The sequence below is a fragment of the Polypterus senegalus genome, chromosome 7 (genome assembly GCF_016835505.1).
Source record: "Polypterus senegalus isolate Bchr_013 chromosome 7, ASM1683550v1, whole genome shotgun sequence".
NCBI classification, from domain to species: Eukaryota; Metazoa; Chordata; class Cladistia; order Polypteriformes; family Polypteridae; genus Polypterus; species Polypterus senegalus.
In genome coordinates, this window is record NC_053160.1 from 167,868,193 (window position 1) to 167,893,175 (window position 24,983).

The window sequence follows — 24,983 nt, forward strand, 5'->3', positions numbered from 1 at the left end:
TGAAATAAATTTGATTCCAAGATTTTAAAAGTATTTTTTACAAATTTAATAAAACTATGCCTTATGGCATTTTAAAGCCAATTACAGTGAACTGGCTGAAGGCCACTAAACTCTGGTGGTCAATGACTTCCATGAAGATTTCACCTCTTGTCACCAATAAACATTCTTCGACATGAATGATAATCATTTTTATTGGCACTGTGTGAAGACATGGATCTGTAAAAGGACTATCATTGCCATTTTCAGTGCTGAAAGAAGGCTAGTTTGCTACACGTGACATCTCTTCATTTTGTTTTTTAGCAATTCATTTTCTCACTTCCTTTAGTGTTGCTTTCATTAAGATGTGAAACTGCAGTGGAGTAAGAAGCAGACGGTAGCCACTGCAACTTGTCACAGATGTCACAGGTCCATCGCCACATGGGGGAAATCTTCTTGGTCAATTTATTATTAGAGTACATACAAAAATACTGATGATGAAGTAGAGGTAGAGGTGTGAAAACCACCTGATTATGAAGATGGTATTGGCTCATAGCCATGTTGTTGCCTTGTTCTGTATGCTACAACTCTGTAGAGGGGGGAAAAAGTTTAAAGTAGGTTAGAATTACAGAGGTAAGAAAAACACAACCAGTTAGTCTGGTGTAATTTGCACCACTTTGCTAGGCAGCATGATTGTCTGCTTAATGATGATAATGCTGCAGGGACAATCCGTCTGCAGTGTGTTTGCAGAGCGGTCTAAACCATTGAATTTTAGTATACACAAATGCAGCCTTTCAGATACAAGACAAACCAAAAAGTGTGACACCATATAAGCGGCACACATTCTGGCAAAACTCCCTTTCAGAAATACATTTCCAAAGGCACTCTTAAGTAAAGCAGACTTACCCAATGGGGATGATGGCCAAAAAGCTAAGGATGCTGGACAAAATGAAGCAAAAACCAGCAAACCAGTCCAAGGTGGCTTGGTATATCTTGGTGAAAATGGGTGAAGTGACAACACTGGCAAGAGTAAATGACAGCTCCAGCAAAACAAAAATCTTACCTATGAGGAGATAAAAAAAGCCAGAATGTTTGTTGTTTTCCCTTTTTAGTTATTCATAGTAAATAACAATCTTTTTATTTGAGTTTACTGTAAAGGAGAAGCCTTTCAGATTCAGTAAAATCATCTTCTAGTTATGAATTTCATCTGTGCTAGTTATATTTCTACTTTATTGTTAGTATAATTGTTACTTTATTCAAATATATACTGCTCAAAAAAATTAAAGGATCCCTTTTTAATCAGAATATAGCATCAAGCCAGTGAAACGTCGGGGATATTGATCTGGTTAGTTAAGTAGCAGAGGGGGTTGTTAATCAGTTTCAGCTGCTTTGGTGTTAATGAAATTAACAACAGATGCACTAGAGGGGTAACAATGAGACGACCCCCAAAACAGGAATGGTTTAACAAGTGGAGGCCACTGACATTTTTCACTCCATATCTTTTCTGACTGTTTTTTCACTTGTTTTGCATTTGGCTACAGTCAGTGTCACTGCTGGTAGTATTAGGCGATACCTGGACCCTACAGAGGTTGCACAGGAAGTCCAATTTCTCCAGGATGGCACATCAATACGTGCCATTGACAGAAGGTTTGTTTTGTCTCCCAGCACAGTTTCAAGGGCATGGAGGAGATTCCAGGAGACAGGCAGTTACTCTAGGAGAGCTGGAGAGGGCCGTAGAAGGTCCTTAACCCATCAGCAGGACCGGTATCTGCTCCTTAGGGCAACAAGGAACAGAATGAGCACTACCAGAGTCCTACAAAATTACCTCCAGCAGGCCACTGGTATGAATGTCTTTGACCAAACAATCAGAAACAGACTTCATGAGGGTGGCTTGAGGGCCCGACATCCTCTAGTGAGCCCTGTGCTCACTGCCTGGCACCATAGAATACCAGAATTGGCAGGTCCACCACTGGTTCCCTGTGTTTTTCAGCAGGTTCACCCTGAGCACATGTGCCAGATGTGAAAGGGTCTGGAGAAGCCATGGAGAACGTTCTGCTGCCTGTAACATCGTTCAGCATGTCTAGTTTGGTGGGGGGTCAGTGATGGTCTGGGGAGCCATATCCATGGAGGGACACACAGACCTCTACAGGTTAGACAACAGCATCTTGACTGCCATTAAGTATAGGGATGAAATCCTTGGATCCATTGTCAGACCCTATGCTGGCACAGTTGGTCCCGGATTCCTCCTGATGCACAACAATGTCGGATCTCATGTGGTGAGAGTTTTCAGGCAGTTCCTGGAGGAAGAATTAATTGATACCATTGACTGGCCTCCACACTCGCCTGACTTAAACCCAATAGAACACCTCTGGGACATTATGTTTCAGTCCATCTGACACCGCTAGGTTACACCTCAGACTGTCCAGAAGCTCAGTGATGCCCAGTTCCAGATTTGGGAGGATATCCCCGGGACACCATTTGTCGTCTCATTAGGAGCATGCCCCGAGATTGTCAAGCATGCATACCAGCATGTTGGGGCCTACAAACTACAGAGTATGATTTGGAGTTGCTGCAATGAAATTTCAGCAAAATGGACTAGCCCACCACATCATTTTTTCACTTTGATTTTCGGGGTGTCTTTGAACTCAGCCCTCTGTAGGTTGATAATTTTCATTTCCATCAAATGATGTGGCATCCTTTCGTTCCTAACACATTACCCAGTCCGTATCAGTATAGATATCCAGCATGATTTTTTTTTTTTTTCCATTGAGATGTGATGTGTTTTCAAAGTGTTCCTTTAATTTTTTTGAGCACTTTATATTTGTATGTGTATAATAGTAGGATTCTGGTCAGTATATTGCATTTTTACACCCTGGCACACATTTATCAGCACACATCTGTCCTGTAGCCACAAGCTGGATATCATTAAAAAGACAGTAGATGTGCTTAATAATAGATATTCAAACAAAATACAAAACAATGCTAAGAACTACAGAAACTGTATTAACAGTATTATAAATAAGGTAGGTAGTGAGTCAGTCATATCAAAAAGTCATTTGAAGTATTTAAATGTCTGACATCTCTTGACTGTTTGTTGAGAGGCCAGCTCAAGACAAAGCACTTCTGGAACAGCTGCTGTACTGAGGCAGATGTCTCCAATTGTTTTTTGATTCTTTTCTTGGAGATTGACACTTTTAGGACTTTTAAGGACTCTAAACTGCTTTCCAATATGACTGACTGATTGTTTGCTTATTTATATAACCTTTAATATAACTGCTGTAGTTCTGTAGCTTTTTTTAAATATGTATTATTAATCACATATTGTATACACTCTTTTGCATGTTATCCATAGAATTTGGATGATTATTTATTTTTTTAATAAGTGGTGGTTAGTATAGTGGGTTCTGCAGCCACAATCTGTCCACACCTTCAGGCCCATCTGTTTGTCACCACTATGTGGAGAAGAGAGACAGACATGGCTTTCTTACCATAAGATGAGGCGTCTACTTGTTTCGAGAGCATTGACCGAATGGTGGGCATAGTCATTAGAGCAAAGAGGTTTAAAGCTCTGGCTGCAAAAAAAAGGCAAAATACAAAAAATTAGGAAAAAGGATAAAAGAAAAATAAAACAATGTGCAGTTTTTTGGAGGTTTTTATAAAAGCTACTATACCTACTTCACATTTGCCCCATAATTTGAGATTTGCAAATATGAACAGTAGAAGGAAAAAGTTTTGAAAAAAAATTGATTTCTTTTACATTCATCATCTTTTAAATGTTGAAAAAAATGTTAATACAAGAAAGTACACCTATTACAGTTGTGTGTTCATTTTGATGGGTCAAACAGGAGGAGTTTAGGCTTATTTGGTACCCATTTCTTTCTTGCTTTCAGATTATTTTCAAAATACATTTATCTTGAGTGTCTTTGAACCATCTATAAACAATATATGTGGCCTTGCCCAATCATCCTTCCATACATTTTCTGAGTCTACTTTTTTACATTACATGATTATGGGAAGGCGGAGCCTTCCTTGGTAATATTGGCACATAATATAGGCACCGGCCACCCACCACACACACAATTACACTTTAACTAATTGGATTAATTTACGGCTAATTTTAACATAAACTGTACATGTTAAGGGTGTATGAAAACATTAGAGAACATGCAAACTGCACAAAGACCACCAGCAGACTTGTACTTGAACACAGGTCCCATAAGCTGGGAGGAAGCCTTATTTTCATTATACTTTTTGTTGATGAAATAAACACTCTATTATATTTACAAATGCCTTTTCCTGTATTTTAGTATTTTCATGGTACTTCTGGGTTATGTTAGGGAAGTTAAAATTATTCAACACCATAACATAACCTTTTACTGTATGATATCCATTTTCAAACAGCCTCAATCCAGTTCAGGGTTCCAGAGGCCAAAGTCTGTGCTGGAATTATGAAGCACAAGAAAGGAACAAACTCTGGAAGGTATGAAAGTTTATTGCATGGCACACTTATTCACACATCCATACCACACCAATTTGGAGACTCCAGTTGCATGAACACAGCTGTTTTCAGATGAATGTGTAAAACTAGCATACTCAGACACAGACTGTGACCACGTGTTGGATTTGAACACCGTCTCCTGGAGCTATGAGGTGCAGTGGTACTGTGCCACCCATCTTGTTACCTAGCTTTCTTTAGTTATTAAAATACTACTTGCCTGAAATGTATCCTGGGAAATAAAGTGCATTGTGGTGTGAAGTGTAATGAGTAACCATACTGAAATAACAGAAGTGAAAATGTTGTTGGCAACTGTAACTTACTTTGGTTGGTAAAACATAATTTTAAAAAATGAAACTGTAATAGGTTGGTTAAATTTGCACAATTGGTCATGAACAAACTATACCTACTGTTTCTTTAAAAAAATTGGTATATCAATTTTGACATTTCCCTTGCTCGATAAGCTCCTCACTCAGCCTGGCACTTCCTTTTTTGAATGTTTACTTGTATCAAAATTAATTTTTGTCATATAACAGAAAAAGAATTCAGATCTGTTTTGAGCAGCAGAGATTTCACTTCCTCTTTACTACTACTACTGCTCCCCCCAACAACATGAGAAGTGGCATTCTACCCCTTTGAGTGCCATAACAACTTATTTTTTTCCACATTGCAATTCAATTAAAAGTGATTGGCAAGGCAAAAAATCTGCAAGAACTGTAAAAATTTGCCAGGCAAAGTTTCCATTATCAACAAAAGTACTCTTCAAACAAACAATCAATCAATCAATCAATCAATCATTTTTATATTATGTAATTATTATTGATATTTAATATTATGAGCCCTATCTCAAACTGTATTATAAAGTCAACGAAACAGTAAATGAATGCCAAGAACATGAATCAAAGGGAGAAAATGAAGTATCCATAATCAGTTTCCAGTTTAGAGGTTAATCAGTCAGCCAATCATTATTTCATATAGTGCCTTACAACATAACGAATATTACCTCAAAATAACCAAAAACACTGCCAAGAAGTAATATTGAGGGGAGAAAAATAAATTATTAGTGCAGCATCCTGCCATTATAAACTCTATCAACGACAGTGTACTTTCATGGAAAAAAAGCCAAGGAAACAACTAAGGGAGAAGTTAATTTCTCACTAGTAGCACATAAGAATGTCCACCCATCCATCCATTGTCTAATCTGATTGCTCAGTTCAGTGTCATGGTGACCTGAAGCCTGTCCTGGCAGCATTAATGGAAGATAGGAACCAACCCTGAATGGAGTGTCAGTCCTTCATATAATATACTCAAAACCAGCCAATTTAAAGTCATCACTCAGATTCATTTTATTGTTATAATGTGGAATCTTGAACAATTTATTATCAAGGCTGATTTATATTTTCTAATTTACAAAACAAACATGGGGGTACAACAGAAAAATGTATTTGTGTGCTGATGAAATCCACCAACGCACCAAGTATTAAGCAGCACTTGAAAATGGCTCTGATTTAAATGTTTCACCTCTGGTTTGGCACGAAGATGCAGTGATTAATGCTGCTGTCTGACAGCTCCAGAGTCCTATGTGTTTAAATGCCAGCCTGGTTACTGTGTCAATGTGAAGTCTGCATTTGTCCCTCAAGTTGGTTAGTTTTTCCCAGCTGCTCCAGTTATCATCCCAGATGCCAATATACAATATTACATTATTGTTTTGTCATGAAATCGCACCACAACCCATCCAAGTTGCACATTTTGCACTGTGGTAACTGCCGTTGGTCAGATGCGAACTCGCAATGTTGGGATTTCAAGGTCCCTCAGAAGCAGCTTCACTAAAGGTAAGCTAAAGGAGACCTCCACTGGCTGCTCACACAGGGACCGACTTTGAGCAATGCAAAGCAGAGTGGAGCACTTCCTGGTGATGGCATCTGAGCTCTGTCTGTCTCTGTCTCGCTCAGCCCCAACCATAATGTGAAGCACCATCTCCACAGTTAGATTAAGAAGCAGCTATATACTGGTCCAATGTGGATATGTGCACGAGTGGTACCCAATCCAGAGCTGTTTTTTCCACTTGGACCCATTTCTTAACTCCATGTGACCAAGAACAGGAATAAACTGCTTAATAAAGTTCAAGTAAATGGTGTCTGGCCTATCCTAATAGCTTCTAGACACAAGACAATGATAGGGTAGAAAATCATTACAGGCCACACAAACAAGATACCCTAAAGTCAGTTACACAAGACCGGTTTAGCTGTTGACCTACTGTCATCACAAACATTTACATTATTAAACTGTATTCTGACATATATTTTAATCAAATTTCATAATCAGTAGTTGATCACTACTGATGTACAACACAAGGTTGAATAATACTAGAATAAAGGATTTATTAATGCATTATGGATATATAGATGTATAAGAATTTGTTTTGACTTAAAGTAAAATGTATCCCAAACTGTTTCTCTTTGTTACTGAAAACTGTTTTATGTGTTTTTGTTTAAACAGGAGGATATATCATGCCTAGAAGTCAGCAATGTGTGGATTCCGTTAACTGTCTGACCAGCAGCTTATTACCCACTTTTATATCACCAATGTTTTGCAGGTATGTTCAGGCAGTCTCTCACCATGAACAGGTCCTCATGTCTAAATGGTGGTAGTTAGTTTCTCAGCAAGGCTGTCAGGTGTATGTCTCACCGAAACTTTGTTTCCATCAATTTCATCTGTTAGTCTGAATTCTTGTGATATAATTCATTGCTGTTAGCAACACTTGATGGACTTTTGTAGCCTGCCTCATGGTAATTGATTAGTTGTGAAAAACCTTTGCTATTAATCACACTGACTGGTACATGTCTTGTCCTCTCATATTACAGCCCCTGTTTTTTATTTTGTATGAATGCCTATAAGCTGGTTTCTTTGCTAGTGCTGTCAATTGTTTAGGTTGCTGGTGCCCAACTTTGCAAGCAACAATCTTGTTTTATATATAATAAAATGAACGTAATGCTTTTGTATTCCAGCACAGCATGACACACTTTGCAGCAAACTTCATCAACTTTTTGCTGATACATTTTCCAAACAGAACTATGTTTAGCACTCTTCAATTTTCCTGAATGTATCTGTTTTCCTTCCAGTTTTAAAAATGCCCTTGTGTGTTTAAGTACTACTGTATAAGTGTTTTATCTTGGTAGAGTAATATATTACTCTACTTTCCCCTTTGTATTATTAAGATGTAGCCTCTGTCAGAACGCCTCAAATCCCACAGACTTACCACTGTTTATAAGGTATCTATACTAATAAAAGGCAAAGCCCTCACTGACTGACTCACTGACTCATCACTAATTCTCCAACTTCCCGTGTAGGTAGAAGGCTGAAATTTGGCAGGCATATTCCTTACAGCTTATTTACAAAAGTTGGCCAGGTTTCATTTCGAAATTCTACGCGTAATGGTCATAACTGGAAGGTATTTTTCTCCATTTACTGTAATGGAGTTGAGCTCGAAAGCAGTGGGGGGCGGAGTTTCATGTGACATCATCACGTCTCCGACGTAATCACGTGAACTGACTGTCAACGCAGTGCGTAGAAAACCAGGAAGACCTCCAAAAAGCACTGAAGAAAACATGCATTATATAATTGAGAAGGCAGCGAAACAATAAGCGAGCGAGTGACATATACTACCATATTCATGACTGCTGCTACTTCGGAAAGAAAGCAAGGTGTAAACCTAAACTTTAAATTAAGTTCATAGACAGGCTGCCGCTGGCGTTTCTCATACCCACGGGTAATGCGGGATACAAGTTTAATGAGAGGACGCAGGATATAAATGAGAGTTTTGATCACTTTGTAACTAAGTTAAAATTGCAGGTGAAGGGTGTGCTTATGCAAATTCCGAGACTGTGTTTGTGGGGGATTGACAGTTAAGGCGGATGGGGGAGTCACGTCATCATCTCCCCTCCCATTTACCTCATTTCGCTTTGAGCTGAGCTCCGCAGCGAACGCCGTCTTTCGAAGCAACTTCGTCACACTGCCACCAAATACTCACAGAAAAATCCACAAGTTAATACACATGCTGTCTCTAGAGTTTCTCCACACTGAATCCTCCAGGCACTACTTACAAAAGGTTACATTGACAATCGTGTTACGTTATTTTTAAAATCTTTCCTTTTCTTAGCACAAGCACAGCTGAGAAGCTTCGATGCATCTGCTCCATAAGCGCTTAAAAATAATGCATTTAATCACACTTTGCATTACAAGCAAAGGGGAACTTTTGTCAATGCATGATTTCCTGGTACACCGATTACATTGATCAGCACTTCACGATTCATTTTACCCTCGCACCACCTTGGTTTGAGAAGAAGTATGAAAAAATATGAGGTTAACACAGAAAAACAGATCACCAATTCAAGCTTTATGAATAATCGATTCGCCATCAATAATTGTTTTGGTAAAGCCATACTCAGTGTAATCCTCCTTCCATTTTAAAAATTTTCTGCCACTAGCCATGATTAAATGAACGGTATAAAATTAAGAGCGAAGCAAAGGTGACTTATTCAGGCAGGCATATATATGACAGCAACACTCATGACAATGTCAATCATGTTACGTTATTATTAAAATGTTTCCTTTTCTTTTTCATTACTTCTTTAACACACTACTTCTCCGCTGCGAGGCGCGGGTATTTTGCTATATATATATATATGAATGACCTCCAAAGAGCGCTGAGACTTTTGATATTGTGAACGTGTCTGCAAAAAGTGGGGTCTCCTGCCCAGCAAAAGTCGAGCAGCCAGCGCGCGCACATAGCTGTGCCGGCCTTTGACACGCTGACTGCGCTTCTGCCTTAAGTCAAAGTGAGCACTTTTAATTTTTTTCATCCTCCCCCTGAGCTATAGCCCAGACAAGTGCAAACACGGGACCCCTTTTCTACACTGCGGCAAACTAATATTAAGGCGATTCGCACTTTCTTTTGCACGTATATGATTATGAGGTCATCAGCTCGGATTATGAAGACACGCACACGAGTGTAGGACTGACAGTGCCATCACAGCCGATTAATGGGAGGGACGCCCAGGAGGACGAGAGGAGGGCTTGTGCCTCCTCCAGACCGCGAGGGGGCGTATGTCCTGGTTATGTTGGGGGCCTCGGGTACAGGGCTTGGAAACCCAGCCCTGTAGGGACCTGTGGCCACCGCCAGGCGGCGCCCTGGTGCCTGAGGAACCCTGGAGCCCAGCACTTCCGCCACACCAGGAAGTGCTGGGGGGAAGACTTAATGCGGCGCCCGGAGAGCTGCCGGGAGGACAGCTGGCACTTCCACCACGCTGGGGCGTGGCCAAGGAGGGAATGCCGGGAACACCTAGTGCTCATCCGGGAGCATTATATAAGGGGCCGCCTCCCTTCAGTCTAGAGCGGAAGTCGGGTGGAAGAGGACAGAGCGAGAGGAAGGACTGGAGGCGGCCAGGAGAAAGGCAGTAGGACTGTGTGGCCTGGACTTGGGGGAATTGGTGCAGGAGGCACTGGGGTTTGTGAGTGCACATTACACCTGTAAATAGTGTAAATAAAAAGCGTGTTGGGTGAAATACAATGTCCATCTGTTTGTGCCCGGGCCGGCTTTCACAGTGGCGTAGTCGGCAGGATTTTCTGGCCGTCAGTTTGGCAGAGGACCTGAATTTAAAAAAAAATTTATTGTGGACAGAATACCCAAGAAGACAGTGTCAAGACACACAGAAAAATCGCCAGAAACATTACCTTTATCAAGTCTGTCATGGAGAAGAAGAAGACAAAACAGAGTGCCAGCAACAGTGGAGGTCTAGGGCTCGACATTGCCTGCGCTCAAGACGAGCCATGGAGCAGCTACGCGTTTCGGGAGAGATTTCCGGAGGAGGACATCTCCGACGAGGTATGTGCAGGGAATGTACTTTATAATCTTTTTAATTTAACAACTGTTGTCCCGTGTACATACCTCCCAGATGTCCATCCGAAGGCTCTGCGGGAGGCAGAAGACAAACCCGAAGGCGATGGCGCGCTCTTGTGCAGGCAAACGAGTAACCCGAAGGACTTCCGCATTACGGGTGCCGGCGAGGTACACGTGACCTACAACGAGGGATTCCAGGAAGGTGACGTTCCATGTCCAGCTGTTTGTGGCTTCGCCCACAAAAAGACGGAGTTGATTTTTCCGAAGGGGAAAGGGGAGGTGAGCGAAGCACCGCTCAACCCACGAGAAGGTAAGGAGGGCCGGGAAATGGCTGGTCGATCTGACAACAAATTAATACAGGCAGATTGCAGTCAGCCAAAGATGGCGGCCCGGTCCTCGTCCAAAGAGAACTCCAAGTCCCAGAAGCCTCCGCGAGACCCGTCAGAACACGTGCCAGAAGCGGGCGTGCTCATTGGCTCCCGGCCGGCAGAAGACAGAAAAGGAAGTAAGTCTTCTGCCGGTCGAATTAAATAATATTGACTTGCGAGAACTCGAGCGCTTGATCGAGCCCGTAAAGAGTTGTTTACAGGTCCTGACGACCATTGAGAAGATCGTCGGAGAATTGGGAGCGGTAGCCAAAGCGCCGCTGGAGAAGCTGAGGGACTACGTGCGGCAATTTGATGGGGAGCCTCCCGTATATCATAATGTGGCGGTACAGGTATGTGAAACCCGTACCGTATATAAAACAAGAGGGACGCAGCGTAATCCGGGCCCGCTTTTAATAAATAGCGGGTGCCAATACACGGCGTGCCCTACAAGAGAGTCCGGTATGATAACCGAGTGGCCGGCGGAAGGGCTAATCGATCCGGGGCAGCTACACAGTGCTGACTCCCGGAGTGAGACAGCCCTAAAGACGCCGCCACCGGTAATTTGTAAAAGTAAACGGGTGCAAACAGTAAAGGGTCTCTCTTTACTTAATAGAGAGACTCAGACTGTGGACAAGCCCCAGATTAAGCAGGAGATCCCGAAAATAAAACGGGGGTCTCCTGACAAGAAAGGTATAGAAGCAGAAAGAGAAAAAACACCGTTAGAGGCGGCAGGGGTTTCTCTCCCAGCAAGAGAAGGGGCGGACCTAACATTTCCTTATTGTTTTCAGTCCCGTAGGGGAAGAATACCAGGAGGACAGAGGCAGTGCTACGGGTGCCGAAGGTTGGGCCACATTTGGCGATACTGTCCTTGGAGAGAGGGGGACAAGATATCGAATTGCAATAATATTTCCACTAGGTTCTCCAAGGACCAAGATATTCGGACTAATCAAGGCTCAACCGGAACGTCCTCTTGGAGGAAGACTTCCCTCTCGGGGCAGGCCGCTCCGAATCTTTATAATTCGTCGCTGGGGAATACTGTGGAGGATGGCCGGCTGTTTATCCCGGCCAGTACCCTAGGCCGCCAGGTGGAGCCCTCCTTGCAGCATGGAGGTCCCCAGAAGACCAGCAGGGCATCATGGACAATGGAGTTTTATGCACCGCCCTGCTGGATGCCATGGGGCCACGAGAGGGAGTTGCAGGGAGGACCGAAGAGTTCTTCGTGCCCTATGACCCGGAAGTTCGTCATAGGAAGAGTGACGGGCTTCCGGGGTGAGAAAAAGCATTGTTTACCCTGACCCGGAAGGAATAAGGACTTGTGGACTGTTGGGCAGGAACACCTCCGGGTCAGGGAGTATAAAAGGACTGTGGGAGCTCCCAGACAATGAGCTGAGTTGGGAGGCAGGGTGGCTAAGCGTCTGGGAGTGGAGGATTTGTTATTGGTATTTGATTGTTTATTGAGAATTGTGGAGAGAGCGTGCTTTGTGCACTTTATTATTTATAAAATGATTGGAATATATATATACTATATATATATATATAGAGAGAGAGAGAGAGAGAGAGAGAGAGAGAGAGAGAGAGAGAGAGAGAGAGAGAGAGAGAGACTGACTCATGAAAAAAAAAAGAAACGTCCATTTTTAAGGACTGTGTATTTCAACAATAATGTTTTAAAAATCCAAATAACTTTACAGATCTTCATTGTAAAGGGTTTAAACAATGTTTTCCATGCATGTTCAATTAACCATAATCAATTAATTAACATGCACCTGTGGAATGGTCGTTAAGACCATAACAGCTTACAGAAAGTAGGCATTTAAGGTCACAGTTCTAAAAACGCAGGACACTAAAGAGATTTGTCTACCGACTGTGAAAAACACCCAAAGAAAGATGCCCAGGGTCCCTGCTCATCTGCGTGAACGTGCATTAGGCATGCTGCAGGGAGGCATGAGGACTGCTGATGTGGCTAGGACAATAAATTGCCATGTCCGCACTGTGAGATGCCTAAGACAGCGCTACAGGGAGACAGGAAGGACAGGTAATCATCCTCGCAGTGGAAGACCACATGTAACAACACCTGCACAGGAACGGTACATCTGAATATCACACCTGCGTGACAGGTACAGGATGGCCACAACAACTGCCCGAGTCACACCAGGAACACACAATCCCTCCATCAGTGCTCAGACTGTCCGCAATAGGCTGAGAGAGGCTGGACTGAGGGCTTGTAGGCCTGTTGTAAGGCAGGCCCTTACCAGACATCACCAGCAACAACGCCGCCTATGGGCACAAACCCACCTTCGCTGGACCAGACAGGAGTGGCAAAAAGTGCTCTTCACTGATGAGTCACGGTTTTGTCTCACCAGGGGTGATGGACGGATTCGTGTTTATCGTCGAAGGAATTGAGCACGTCTGGGACCTGTTGGATCGCAGGGTGAGGGCTAGGGCCATTCCCCCCAGAAATGTCCGGGAACTTGCAGGTGCCTTGGTGGAAGAGTGGGGTAACATCTTACAGCAAGAACTGACAAATCTGGTCCAGTCCTTGAGGAGGAGATGCACTGCAGTACTTCAAGCAGCTGGTGGCCACACCAGATACTGACTGGTACTTTTGATTTTGAGCCTCCCTTAATTCAGGGATACATTGTGAAACATTTTTAGTTTATGTCTTATGGTGTTGACTCTTTTAGGCCTTGTTCACACGGGTGTTAAAATCGAGCGTTTTTTTTGCGTTCGTAGCGTCCGGTGAGCGCGGATCAAGCACCGAGTGTTTTCTACACGTAGAAGTCAATGAGAGTGTTCACACGGGCTTTGGTGACGGCGTTTGTCCGCTCTTGGCGTTTATACGGCATCAAAAAAACGTGGCATGCAGGTTTTTCTTGGCGTTCAAAACCCAACAAACGCAAGGAAACCGCTTCTAGTTCGTTTTCTGCGCGTTTATTTTACGCTTCGGAGGAGCGGGGTGGCATTTCAGTGCATAACACCGGTGTAAGCGCACACGCGACTACTGTTTCCTTACCTCAAAGTGACAAGTAATGTCTCTTCGGGGCTAACACTAAGTCGCATATTGGTTGATCGGCGTGCAATGTGGCATTGCACCAGCTGCAGCAGAAAATCAAAAGTAGAAACCGACATCCGACAGTAATTAAAAAACTTGAGCGGAAATTTTCGCATTTCTTCATAAAGCACAAAAAAACTTCCTTTAACCCGACGTTGTGCAGTCAGAGGATGAACCCAGTAGCGGCGATTTTTTCTCTCCCTACGCCCGTATTACGAGTATTTTTAAAACAAGAAGATTAATATCTAATATAGCAAAATGGTCCATATTGAAAGGAGGCACCTCAAATAAAACGACAAGGGCTTTCACATCCAGTTCCCGACACTGCCTCCACAGGTTAACACACAAACTACAATTTGGGCTGCAGGCTGGCGTTAGACAGAGACAAACGAACGGCGGTGTAGAAGTCAATCGATCGCCACCACAAAATGCAACATAAACGTCTAGGACTTTCAGAGCAAGTTCGTTTATCCAAAAACTTAACGCCCGTGTGAACAAGGCCTTAGTGTTCATACAAATATTTACACATTAAGTTTACTGAAAGTAAAAACAGTTGAAAGTCAGAGGATGTTTCTTTTTTTGCTGAGTATATATAGATATGAGAACAACACTCATATCAATGACAAAACAATTACATTAACAATCATGTTACGTTATTTTTAAAAATTTTTCCTTTTCTTTTTCATACCTTCTTTAACACACTACTTCTCCGCTGCGAAGCGCGGGTATTCTGCTAGTTATTGTATATAACTTCTCCCCACCTTCCCTTCTATATCTATAACCTCAGGCAATTAGGTATAGTAAAAGACAAGCAGGAGTTAAATTACAATTTAAACAATGTATTATTGGTAATATTCATAAATAATAACAATATACAAAGTACATTTGAATATTGGCAACCATACAACCTGATTAAATGGTGATGTGTAGGTTCAGGTGGCACACAGACTTGTTTGTTACTTAAAAATGTCTCTAGCTAATTTGTGGTCAGCTTTCAGCCACATGTCTGTTCAATATGGCTGCCGAGTTGTGCTCTCCATTATGTTGTCTTCCTCATCATTTGTTAGTAAGAGGGATGCTTCTTCACCATCAGAGGTTAGTAAGAGAGATGCTTCTTCATCATCAGAGGTTAGTAACAGAGAGACAGTGTGAAGTTAAGCAAGTAAATTTATAGTTGTTCTGTCCAGCCCCTACAGCCAATAGGGCATCGTGGTACTTAAAGGCCTCTGAGACAAGCCAATTCCAAACAGCCATACCTCGGACCAATGGGGAAATAGAACATCTTAACACCTGCCCCCAAACCATATGTTAAGGTTGTCACACACGTGCGCATGGGAGGCAGCTAAAGGGCTTGAGTGAAGGCAGTTCTGAGACATGCCGGGATGTGGCAGAATGCACTGGCTCTTTTTCTCCCTTTCCTGTAGACCATCCCCGGGAGATTCCACCTGGCTCTCTTGACGTCACTTCCGGGACTGAGCCAATGAAAGTAGACCTTACCAGCTCCGTCCCCTCTGATGTCACATCCGGGTGTGATCCAATGATTGAAGACCACGTGCCCGATCCTTATGACCTCACTTCCTGTCTTCCCCTTTAAAAGCCTGCCCGTTTTCCCCCAGTTCTGTATTGGACTCAGTTTTGAGCACAACAGTGCTACCATTTAAAAAAGACGATTTGCAGCCAGGATACCACATTATACAGGTGGCTGCCCCAAACCTTGATACGTCTCATTATGTGATTTGTGACAAGGTACAGCTTAGCAGTTAGACAACCTGGCTTTCCTGAAGGGGTTGAAAGACTCTAGCAGAGAAACATTTGTGTCAAGCACTTCCTCCAACTCTGTCATAAAATTCAGAGACCTATTCCTAAGGGGTGGGTAAACATGAATGCTTCTCACTAATGTAAAACTAAATTACATTGCTTTGCCTAAAATACAAATAAAGATATACAAAATATTTATCAAGTTATATGCAAAATCTTACATCACAACAATAAGGCATTGAAATGCTGCAAGTCAATTCCATTTCCCACGGCAAATGTTTAATTAAGTGTATAATCAGTAAGATTCAGCTTAGACTCTAATGTAAGATCATCTAACAAAAATTAATTGCTTACATCTCTATTTTGGAAAATGTAATTTTATGTCAGATACTCTAAATTAGTTGAGCACTAAACTACACTGCACTAGTTGAGTCTTTACTTTCTGCTGTAATTATTAGCTTACATGAGTATGTAGCATTCCAGAGCTAAGACACACATTCTTTTCCCTTATACTATTAGACATTGGAATTTTTTAAAATTATTTTTCTATTTTGTATTGTGTATGAATTATTTTTTAGGTGGCAATAGCACCAGTTTAAAGAAACCATGAAAAATTCCTGAAATTAATGTTACAAAATTGTTTTGATTTGTTGGCACAAAACAGGTGCCAAGATTGAAGAACTATATCCTACTGCACAAAGATTTTCTCCCCTCCTCCTCAAAAGCAATGCCTATCCTCAGCTAAACAAGACAGTGAGCTGTTCACAAATTGGTGTTTAATGGGAAGTGTAATAGTTGTGAAATCTGTGGCAAGAGGAAATGGCAGGTCACTGTGTCCATTGTGGTTTTGGGGTCATAATCTGAAAGTTTTGCTTTGAAGCACTGTTCTGCTCCCAGTGCCAAGTTCCTGTCTGTCAACAAACAAATACTTCATTGTCTCATAATATGCCACTGTCTTAAATTTGTCAAGGCCATTTTCTTTTGTATAAACCTTAAACCATACAAACGATTTATATCAAAATGTTTCAGCTTTGTTACAGATGAAATGTTCACAACCTAGTCTAATATACTTAATTAAGCCTGTGTTTGTCCATTTTGCTTCACCTCCCAAGTCAACATTCCTGGGTCACTCAAGCAATCATTTCAATTAACAGATTAGTTTTCTTTTATATTCAGCTAGAAGTCTATGAACCAACGGAATACTACGTATACATAAACTTGGAAAGGGGTGACACAATTGGTGTACAGCTCCAGGAGACTGGGTTCAGATCCCAGGTCAGTAAGAGTATTGCTTTTCCTCCTCACAACCCAAAGATGCGGTCTCATTGACTGCACTGTGGCCCCATCCTGGGTTAATTCCTGCCTTGTCCTAAATAGTGCTGAAAGTGAGCATTAGAAAGACACTTTATAAATCAAATGTATTTTTTTTATTATTCATATTGGCATTGACTCCCCAACCTTGAATTTGGATTAACAAGTTGAGGAATGAATAAACAGATGAGCGAATGACCATTCCAGCCAGGGTTAGTTTCTGGCTTGTTTGTGATGTTTGCAGGACATGTTCTGGCTAATTACATCCCTGAAACTGGATAGGGGTTTCAATATATAGTTATGGTAGAGAGTACACCTCCACTCAAATACCAGACATGTATATCAGGATGATATTGAACTTTCAATGAATTCTACAGCTGTTCTTTTTCTGAGGCAGAATGATTACACAGCATACACTCTTATTAGAAAAAAATCATAAATTTAGTACATATTTTTTAATTTATTGTAGCTTTTCTGAAACCATCACTAGATCAAAATAATTAGACATACAGAGTCAAAAAGTATCCATACACCTGCTTAGATTATTAATGGTGCTGAAAGTTCCAAAATATGTTTTAACTTGGTGCCTCTTATTTGCCTGTTAGTGACCATGAATTACTCCAGCTGGTAACTTCTCTGTGTTGCCATAACAGACCCAGCCTGTTTAACAGCAATCTTTGCATTGATCAACACACATTACAATGGGAATGTCCAAGGAGCTTAGCACCGACATGAGAAAGAAAGTAGATTGCAGATTTACACAAGTCATGGTTGCCTGGAGCCATTTCTAAACAACTTCCAAGATCACCATTTCAAATAATTGTGTGTAAGTTAAGTTCTCTAGAGCTATATTCACTTTAGCACGGTCAGGAAGAAGACCTAAACTGTCACCCTCTGCTGAGAGGAAACTTGTCCAGATGATCAGATACAATCCAAGAACCATCAAAAAAACAGGTCTACCATGAACTGGAAGGTGTTAGAACACTAGTGTCACTGTCCACAGTCAAGTGACTTTTACATCACCATGGGTTGAGAGGCTACTGTCTAAGAAAGAAAGAAACTCCTGTTCCAAATGCGACACATGGAGTTATTTTAACAGATAACAGATGAGGTATTCAACTCCAAGAACACTGTGCCAGCTGTTAAGCATGCTGGTGATAGCATCATGCTCAGGGGCTGTGGATGAAATAATGAAGAACCAGCATTACCTGAGAATTCTTCAACATAACCACAAACCATCAGCTAGAAACTTCGACACAGATTTCATCAGGTTAATGACACTAAACACACATCAAAGATGGTTTTTGAAAAGGCTAAATTAGACTAACATTAGGCGTAACATTTGGAACAGCCTTCCCAAAGTTCTGGCCTCAGCCCAATTGAAAATATGTGGACTGTGCTTAAAAGTCAGGTCTGTGACAGGAAACAAACAAGTCTGGCTGAACTCCACCAAGAAGAATGGTCAAATGCAAGATGCCTTTTTTGCTACTGTACAATACAGTAAAATATCGTTTGGAGCAAGCATATAGATGTCTTAGATAAAGGTATATAAAAGTAGATGTTAAAACTACAAGAAGCACAATTTTAAGAGTAAACATTAAACTATGAGAAGCACAGTTACTATTAAAAGTTTCAAATATACACAGAATAAAAGTAAAGGTAACCATCCATCCATCCATTATCCAACCCACTATATCCTAACTACAGGGACACAGGGGTCTGCTGGAGCCAATCCCAGCCAACACAGGGCGCAAGGCAGGAAACAAACCCCGGGCAGGGCGCCAGCCCACCGCAATAAAGGTAACCATTTAAGCATAAATAGATAAATAATAAATGAAGTTACTGTGAGGATTACAGTCAAAGTAATGGTCCTGTGTTCCACATGGGTTATGTATGAGTGTGTTACAATGTGTGGTTGAAGTAGACATTCAGTTCAGTCAGTGATGGTTTCTGTTATAGGAAGGGGCAGTGATTGCTGGGCATTTAATAGGTTGATTGCTTTGGTGTAAAAGTTGTTCTTCAGCCTGGTAGTGCAGGGTTCTGAAGCACCTTCCAGAAGGTAGACGAGTGAAAATGCTACGGCCAGGGTGGGTTGGATCTCTACAAATGTTCTTTGCTTTGATATCTTCCAGTTATGGTAGCTAATTCTCTGAGCCATTTGGAAGATACCCTGAAGAGCCTTCCTGTTCTTAGAGGTGCAGCCAGAGTACTACGCTGTCATGCAATACATGATGACAAGCTCTATGGTGCACCTGTAGAGGTTAACCAGCAGCTGTTGTAGTAGTTGTGCTTCCTTCAGGCTCCTCAGAAACGGAAGCCTCTGAAGACCTTTTTTGGCCATTGTGTCAAGTTTGTTTTCCATGGCAGGTTTTGGCTGATCCAACCAGAATTCTGCCAGAATTTTCTTGATGTCTACCAGTATCTGATTAAGGTGAAACATGCTAAGGGACATTTAACCATACATTAGGTGTGTGTATATATATTTTTGACCCAGTATGTATAATTTTGACCCTGTGGTGGTTTCAGAACACCCGCAATAAATTACAACTTGTGTGCTAAATTTTTGATTGAATTTTTTTTTGTAGTACAGATATATGTTGTACAATCATTCTGCCATAGAAAAACAACAGTTGTTGAAATAGTTGAAAGCTTAATACTCCCTTGAAATTAACATACATTACAAGTGTGTAACCTTTTCAACAATACTACAGTTGCAATTAGTGCCATTGTGGCATATTTGAGACCCAATTTAGCCAAAGAAGGTCAAATCAGTAGTGAAAACAAGAGAATGTGTTGGTTGACCATTGTAAGACATTGCAGAACCTATGGAAATGGTTTGGATTTTTGTCCATTTAGGACAGGTCAGTTGATTTTACATTTAAATTTGTGTGGAATTAGAGCAGCTTCCTCAAAGGCACCAATGTTCTTATTTGAAATGAACAGCAGATGTGGTGTGAAACAGTGCAGATGCGTATGTAAAGGCCAGGATGGCCATCCTACAATATTTCAAATGGACTTCTTGTTACATAGAATGTGTCATGCAGCAGTTCTGTAATTTAATAGTGGAATAAAATTAAACTGTAACTGTTTATGGTTAAAATACAAAGATTGTACTTCCCAAAGCTAAAAGATGTCACTGTCTTTTAGTTTTCTGTTACACTGTATTTCACAGGAAACACAATTTCATATTGCATTATTTTAGCAGAATAACAGTTATAAACTGCATTAATACAATTAGTGCAAACCAGGTCATTAAATATTCTCACAGTCAACCATGTGCCATCACTGGACTTTTAACAATCCTGCCAAGAATTGTGCTCAATTTTTTTAAACACTACGATGAAACAGCCAAGACACCAGTCTGTCTTTGTGCCCAGGAGAACAGCAAAAAGCAAAAGTGGTATTCATTTTGAGACACTCCTGCCTACTTAGATAGTTCAGGTGTGGGACTGGAGGGCATGAAAAGTGTGCCATTCCATTGCCTGAATTCTTCTTCAGACACTTTCATGTCCATTGTCATTTTACCAGCCTCCAATAAATGGCACAAACCCTTTGTAGAAAGCATCATAAACTGATTAGCCTGTCCCCTTGTTAAAAATGTTAATTTCATGCACATGCATACATGCATTTTCAAAGTAACTTCAGTTCAGGGTTGTGGGCAAGAACCTATCCAGCCAGCACTGGGCACAAGGCAGAAACCAACTCTGAATGAGACTATAGTTCATGGCAGAGTCACACCTTTACTGACACACATCGGGTCAATACAGACTTGCCAATTACCTTAACACACTGTTCTTTGTAAATATTGTAGTAACACCAAAGTACAAACTGAAACATCCACCAAGAAACAGAGAGAACACGTAAACTCCACACAGACAACAGTCAGGTGCAGGATTCAAATTTAGGACGTCAAATTCATGGAAGAACAACACTAACTATTTTGCACCCAATTTGTGCTTGATTAGACAACAAAATGAAACATTAAAATAAAGCAAACTCCAGCATTTGGTATTTTTAACATTCTTCTAGATGGAAGGGCTGAGTCAGAGACAGAACTTTGGCAGGAGCACTATTTGTCCTTGTGATCAGCACAGGGTGAAGCATCAGATCTTACCACAATATCTTGCCATGGGGCCTCTTTTATTAATGCTTTTACTGTATTTGGACTATAATGTCAATTTTCAGGAGTGTACTGCGGTGAACCTCACAGTTAAAGGGTACAACATAAGATAAAAATACTTTTTAATCATCACCAGAATTTTACCATTACTCTTTACATATATACATCCATGAATATCTCATCCCACTTATCCAGTTCAGCTTCCCATATGCCGGCATCAATCTAAGCAGTGATGTATGTAAGATAGGAAGCAATCATTTCAGGGCACTCTCAGTTACACCAAGTTGATCCAGAGTTGCCTAACAGGCACAAGTTTGGAATGTGGGAAACAATGTAAAACTTGTAACTCCTCTCCATGTTAACCCACAGCTCCACCAGAGTAGATAACACAGCAGGAACTATCCCAGCAGCAATGGTTTCAAAGTGTGAATCAACTCTACATAGGGAACCAGTCCATTGCAATGTCCTCTTAGACAAAGTCAGGTCAGGTCACATTGAGGAGAATACAATGGTACAGCACATTTCTGCACTCACCACATGACAAAACACCTTGGGAACCAGGCTGGCAACCCCCAAGGTAGGCACACAGACCAGTCCCACCCTCCAGAGATGACCATTTATCTGCCACAGCTAGGTGTTACATGGGCATCCCCTTCACCTGGTCTAGCCACTCAAGTCCTCAGCACCGAGGATCCTGCAAGCCAGACCACTCTTGGGGCATTTTGAGATGTGGCCATAGCGCCATAACTGACACTCCCTCATGATGCCAGAGGCATGAATGTCGCTGCCAAGGTAAGTAAACCATCCACTTAGACAAGCATCACGCTCATCTAGAGTATCTTCTGAATTGCAAATCAACCCAACACATGCACAGCCATAGTCATTCATCTTGATTTAAAGTCAGCAGTGATCCTAGCCTGCATGTCTTTGAGATAAAAAAGGAAAACCAAAGTATACAGAGAAAAACAGCCATAGGACATAGGATGGACAGGAAGAAAATGCCCAGGAGATGAACCCAGTACTCTGAAGTCAGGACCCTGAGCACTGCACCACTGTGCTGCCCCCACCTAATTACACATTATAAAATATACAAAAAATACACAATAGGTCATAAGAAGTACTTTTGATAATAGAAACCACTGAGACAAACATATTATTTCTAAAAACATAATCAAGACTTCAGTGGAAAGTTTCTTTCTTCCACACTGCCACTCAACTCCTTCCTTAAAGGTACAATTCTCCCTGTGAATAAATGCAGCATTTGCTTAAATTATGGTGTAAATTACCTTCAACCAACTTACAACCATGTCTCAGAATCTTTCTTGAAAACTGATAAAATGACAGTTGGTGTATAACTTATTTATTTCCTTCCTAACTGTAAAGAGTGGGCACAAGGAATACCTCTCCTGTACTCCTAAAATGAATGGGTTCCTTTACTGGGTGGTTCCTCATAGAGTCTGTGAAAGGCTCTTTGCATATGAAATTGGTGGTTTGGGGTTTGAAGACATTTCTACTATTTAACAAAACACAAATCGTTAAAAGTATAGTAGGCTATGTAGCAAGGTACTAACAGATGAAGAAAACCTGAACTTAGTATGTGTTATTGTATGCAGCAAGTGTCCTTTTAAAATCAGGAACCCGTTGGTATTTCACAAACCTGTTATCTATTCATGATTATTTATGGAGGCTGTAATGGATCTAAATAAATAGAGGGTCATGTGGATGGTTCTTTTAGGAACCAAAAATTGTTCCCTTATGGCATCACTCTGAGGAACCACTCTGGCACCTTTTTATTTTTTTTAAAATTGTACCTCACATTTCCATGGAACCTGGGTTTGATTCCCAGCCAGTTTGAACAATGTATGTTCCACTCATATCAGTTATTCTGGTTTCCTTTTGGCCTTGTTTTACAGTCACCCAATACACACAGTTCTGTTCACACTGTATGCAAAATGAGTAAATGCCATCTTGTCCAACTGCTGTTCCAATTAATATGGACAAAACAACTGTCCACTCTACATAACCATCTCGCACATCTCTGGCTGTGCTCAGGCTGGAGAAATAATTAAAGAATTGTGAGATGAATCTCTGATTTGTAAGACAGCAACTGTCCTTCTTGTCTAGAATCACCTAGTATCAATCATTTCCAGGGCAGGTACACAAACAGTGCCAACCTGTGTCTTTAAGTTCTGTGTTTCAGACTTAGACATGCAGAGATGCTATAACCAAAATAAACTAAAAATGTATCTTTACTGATCTTTGGCTGAATAAACATACAAGCACTGTCGACCTGTAGATGCCTACGCACAGCAGGTTTCTGGGACAGTGAACATGGCAACTTCAAAATGATAAAGGAATCTTACCGATATAGAACTGGTACGTTTTCACCACAAATGCCATTACTAACATCCCAGAAAGGAAAGACACAATGCCAATGATGATAATTGTGGTGTCCCTCGCACACCTGGAGAAGACCGTAACCCCTAAAAAGCTCGTAATGAAGATCACAAAGCCAGCAGCATTTCCGTAGCCAACCTGTTCCGCCGTCCAGTTCAGCGGCTTGGTGACAACGAATGTGGGCAGGATGTCCACCGCTCCGTCCACTGACACGTTGTACAGAGTAGATCCAACAAACAGAAGGCCAATGGTGACCCTGTCTATAGATGGTAGTGTCTGACCTGCGGCTGTTAAACCTGTATTTGATGCCCTGCGCAGCAGGAGCTTAGTGCGCTCACTGGAGTCGCCGATAGCTGACCCGCTGTTAACCGCTGACTCACGCTCTGTGGGTGAAGCCGCTGCTGCTTTTGGGACCTTCAGAAGAAATAACGAGTAAAGCAAACAAATGGCATAAAGGCCGACGCTCAGCGCTGCCAGCAGGGTGCCGTGCGATCTTCTGACTGTAAATACGTTAAAGATGTGACCCGATGCAATGCTGCCCAGGAATCCCGCTATTCCGTACACCAGCTCGATAGTCACCAGTCGGAATGACCTCCGCCTTTCATTGGATTCTTCTGATGCCAACGCCATGATACCAGCCCAGTAAGAGGTAAAGCTACCTGCCATACCTCGAAGAGTCGCCGCTGCGTACATGACCTGGAGCGGCCAGTGGTAAACGATGACCAGAAGCAATAAGCACCTGGACAGGAGGTAACCAACAAGCGGACAGCAGATGGGAATCTTTCTGTTCTTTTTGTCCCCGATCCTGGCCAACAGAAAAGCAGGTACAAATGGCATGAAGCCGGAGATCATGTTATAGACCATATAGAAGTTAGATATCTCATTCTGTTGAGCTTTTCCGCCGGGGATGTGTCCGTCGGTGTCGTTGCTGCGCTCTTTTGCCACCATCAGCAGCCCAGTGTCGAAAAAGGCGCTGCCAACCTGCGCAATGAACACCAGCGGCTCGACGCAACTAAGCCAGTACGGCAACATCGCCCAGGCGCTCGGGGTAAATTCCAGTTCAAGCGAGCGCTGGCAAAATCAGCTAGAAATGACTTCAGGGAGAGGCAGCACGGCTGAGGATCAACGAGCCTGATATCATTTCCCTGTTCAGTCTCGCTTCTTGCATGATGGCTGCGTGTTTGCGCTCGGGAAGTAGAAGTTTAGTGGTGCGATTTAGGCAGCCCTGGGGGAGGGCATTACAGCAAAAGGGGCGGCGCGCCAGAGGGGCACAGAACTCAATACCCAGCGCTAACGAGGCACAGAAAGCAGCTCCTGAAGTTGACCATTCACGCAAATTTCTGCGCGACAGCATCTTGTGCTAATTTGTCACACAGACTATAGCGCAAGTAATGGTGACCGTAATAAGAAATCTTTAAAAGCCTGTGATATCTAGTCACACAGACCAGCGCCAATACGGGAAATGAAGGGACCCATAGCATGTAGTGCTGGCCACTGACACTTGCACAATTAAATTCCTAATGACAAACAACCACAGAAAAGCAGCTCCATAGCGAACAGGCGGAGAATTCAGTGGAAAAGGATTGGGAATTTCATAAACCATCAGCATA

General features: G+C 41.9%; 1 protein-coding gene across 1 annotated transcript; it reads right to left on the reverse strand.

The window, feature by feature from the left end:
- Positions 1–31: 31 nt before the first annotated feature.
- Positions 32–24,694, reverse strand: LOC120532996 (thymic stromal cotransporter homolog). The gene is made up of 4 exons (XM_039759569.1): positions 23,340–24,694; positions 3,465–3,548; positions 883–1,039; positions 32–565 (listed from the first exon to the last, which is right to left on the reverse strand). Exons 1-4 carry the CDS (start codon positions 24,403–24,405, stop codon positions 508–510), a joined length of 1,365 nt encoding a protein of 454 aa, XP_039615503.1. The 5' UTR covers positions 24,406–24,694; the 3' UTR covers positions 32–507.
- Positions 24,695–24,983: the final 289 nt, after the last annotated feature.